The sequence below is a fragment of the Egretta garzetta genome, unplaced genomic scaffold (assembly GCF_000687185.1).
Source record: "Egretta garzetta isolate BGI_Z169 unplaced genomic scaffold, ASM68718v1 scaffold27, whole genome shotgun sequence".
NCBI lineage: Eukaryota > Metazoa > Chordata > Aves > Pelecaniformes > Ardeidae > Egretta > Egretta garzetta.
In genome coordinates, this window is record NW_009260400.1 from 1,407,594 (window position 1) to 1,410,685 (window position 3,092).

The 3,092-nt window shown below is 58.5% G+C and overlaps 2 protein-coding genes across 3 annotated transcripts in view; both read left to right on the forward strand.

The window, feature by feature from the left end:
* Positions 1–1,108, forward strand: part of FA2H (fatty acid 2-hydroxylase) — a 6,319-nt gene extending 5,211 nt beyond the window's left edge. Inside the window, exons 7-8 of the mRNA XM_009643317.1 lie at positions 563–662; positions 1,051–1,108. Coding sequence (XP_009641612.1) covers positions 563–662; positions 1,051–1,108 — 158 coding nt within the window. The remainder of the gene's footprint in view (positions 1–562; positions 663–1,050) is intronic.
* Positions 1,109–3,045: 1,937 nt separating this feature from the next.
* LOC104130236 (E3 ubiquitin-protein ligase RFWD3) overlaps positions 3,046–3,092 on the forward strand; it is a 29,400-nt gene continuing 29,353 nt past the window's right edge. For both annotated transcript variants that reach the window (XM_009643260.2, XM_035898788.1), the window contains exon 1: positions 3,046–3,092. This exon is cut by the window's right edge and continues 338 nt beyond it. The gene's annotated coding sequence lies outside the window, so the exon portion shown is untranslated.

A 3,092-nucleotide genomic window follows, 5' to 3' on the forward strand; every position in this document is an offset into this window, starting at 1 on the left:
GATGGCAGCAGTCCAGCTCGCCAGTGGGCACCAATGCTGCTGGGATGTGGGTGCCTGTCCCCCCCCAGGGCAGCATCTCCTCCATCTGGGAGGTGTTGGCAGGGGCAGGGTGAGGCCCCAGCCTCCCTCAGGTCTGCCCCATGCCTTCCCCAGCCTGGCACTTGCTCAACCTGCCCTTTGCCCGGTTTCCTAGGAGAAAACGCCCCGTCCAGATAAGCTATCTATCATCCATGGGGCTGGTGGCATGGCCCAGCCAGCTCCTTCTGCTCCCTCTGCTTTTCCTCCTTGCCCTCCCCTTGTCTTCCTCCCTCCCCAAAACGCCGGCACTCCTCCCTTGCCAGCCTCTCTGGAGAGACTGCTTGGCCCCGGCATTGCCGTCAGCCATCGTCACCTTTGCACCCAGCTGGGGGATGTCCCATCCTGGCCACGTGCCCCTGGTGCCGGCTGCTCCTACCCTCGCTGGTCTCGGTGATGGTGGCACCCAGGTAGAGCGAGCTGCCGTCCTGGCAGCATCCTGGTGGCAGCGGTGCCACGGGCTGAGCGCTCTCTCCCCTGCCCGCAGGCTTCGGCATCAGTACCCGCTTCTGGGATTACCCCTTGCACCAGAGCAGCCCCACAGTGCGCTGTTGTCCAGTTGCGGCGCTACCAAAGGGAACAGGGGGGTGAGGATGCAGGCAAAGGGGAGGAGGAGGAGGTTGTGGGGCTCCTGCCCCTTCCTCACCGCCTTCCTGCTCCAGGCCACGGATGCGCGGGCAGGTTCTGCTGCCCGAGAGATGAAGTGCCCAACGCCGTCCTCCCTCCTCCACCCCGGCACCTCGATGGAGCCCCCCCAAGCCCCTGGCCCTCCCTGGGGTACCCCCTCCCCGGGGTGCCCAACATGCTGCAGTTAACCCCATCGCCTAACTCGTGCTGAGGGGCTTCTCTCTCCTGGGTCTTTCTCCCGGCCTGATCCCAGCACCAGGTTTTCCTGGCCTGGGACCCTTGGGGTGGGGATCCCGCAGGTCTGGATTTCGCCTTTTTCTAACCAGTGCACCTGTATCTCTCTGCCAGATTTATCAAGTTCGTCTTTTTTGTAGACATTGGCTACTTAAAACTGAAACTGCAATGAACAGAATTGCTATGAGATGCCTTTTTTTGCTGATCCTGTGATTATTTTTTTTTTCCCTGTTTACTGCAGATATTTAAAGGTTTGGAATAAAGTTATATGTAAAAGTGTAGACACTACAACTGTAAATAAACTGTATATTTTGAAAAATAAAGCCTTTTAGAAAGGGTCTGGCAAATGTATCCGTCAGGGCCGCTCCCACCTTCTCCCACCCTCACTCTGTCCCTTCCCAGGTGCCAATGGCCCTCGGTGCCCTGGTACCTTGCGGTTGCCTTTCTCAGCTCCCCACGCTGACGAAAGCCGTGCTGTCGACCTCATTGGTGGCAGGGGAGATGCTGTTTGCAGAGAAAAAACGCCGCAAACCTGCGTGACCATGAGCTCCCAGTAAGCGGAAGGTGGTCAGAGCCACCGCTCGCTTCTCCGAAGTTGGGCAACAGCATCACGTGTCGCCCCATGTTTCCCAAAATCAGCCTGTCCCTCTGATGAAACCAGCCACAAAATTTCCTGCGCTGCAGGCAGAGGTCAAGCACCATTTCCAGCACTTTCTTTGATGCTGGGGGGTCCTGGGGCTGCAGGGATGGAGAGGGGAGCGGAAGGTCCCGAAGGACCAGCACCCCTCATGCGGGAGAGGGTCCTGCTGCATTCCGGTGCCCTGGGCAAGCCTTGCTGGGGTGCTCAAAACAGCCGCAAGTGTCAATATGGGGGGCACAGCCTTTCCTCCCCACATCCCCTTCTTCCTGATGTGCTTCCTGCGGGCAATTCCTTTTTCCAGCTGGCAAAACCCAGCACGGGGTGGGGGGAATCCAGCCCCTCCTCTGCCACCCCAGCAGCTTTCTGGGAACGGGGAGCCGGGGCAGTGTGGGAAGCCGCAGTGGGTTGCACAATGCCCCTTCCGCTGCCCTCCAGACCCATGTCTGGGGAAGGCACCCATAAATTCGCACTCGTCTTGCCGAGCCACTCCAGACTGCAGAGGCAGCGGAGGTGAGCGAAGCGGGGCCAGGGAAACCCAGCTGATTTCTTTTAGCAAGCGGACGAGCTTCTTCCTTGGGGGCCGTGCTGGAGAGAGCCTGAAGAGGCAGGGAGAGCGGCTGCAGCTTGTTTCTGGGTGCGTTTCCATCTTCTTTCCAGCTGGTAGGGCCTGGCACCATTATCTCGGTGCTGGCTGCATCAAGGGCATGGGTGGCTGCTGCTAGTTGCTCTGCAACCAGGGCAGTTTTCTGTCCCTGCTGCCTGGACGCAGGCTGGGGAGCCGGGACCATCCCTGCGGGGATGCTGAGCACATAGAAAGAGTTTGATTTAAAATCTTAAGCAGGCAGTGCAGGGCTATGGGAGAAAATGTGGAGAAGTCAGGGACGCCGGGACTGTGAAGGCGTGAAAGCTTTTATTAGATGGGTGATAACAGAAAGACATTGGCTAGAAATGAAAATGGATCTTTATGGTCAAAAATGTAGGCTCTGTGGGCAGGGTGGCGCAGGGCCAGTGCTGGGGAGCGCTGCCGGGAGGATGCTCCTTGGACCATGGCTGACCCTGCTCACCTGTGTGTAAGCTAAGTGTATGGCTAACACTAAATTAATTTACATAAATCAAGCCAAAACACTTCTTGCTAACATGGAGCTACCGATGTCTCTGCTTGTGAGTGCCCGCCTCGGACTGCAGCCGCGGCGCCAGGCGAAGCAGAGAAAAAGCAAAGCAGCCAGGGGAGATGTAAGGGGCCATAGGAGACCTGGAGGGTGGTATGCTATGTTAAGGCTGTTCCTTAGGGTGGACGGCGTGGAAGAGACGCATCCGGCTGATCTCTCAGGGGTGCCCAAGGCTCACCTCCACCAGACGCCGCCAGCCCCTGTCCCCCACGGCCAAGCCCTTTGCTGCAAGCATGGACATCGTGGACAAGGTCCTCTCCGTGGCCCAGGCCATCCACGCTCAATTTGAGCAGGTGAAGTGCTGCAAGCACCAGTGCCAGCGCCTTGTGGAGCGCATCCAGATCCTG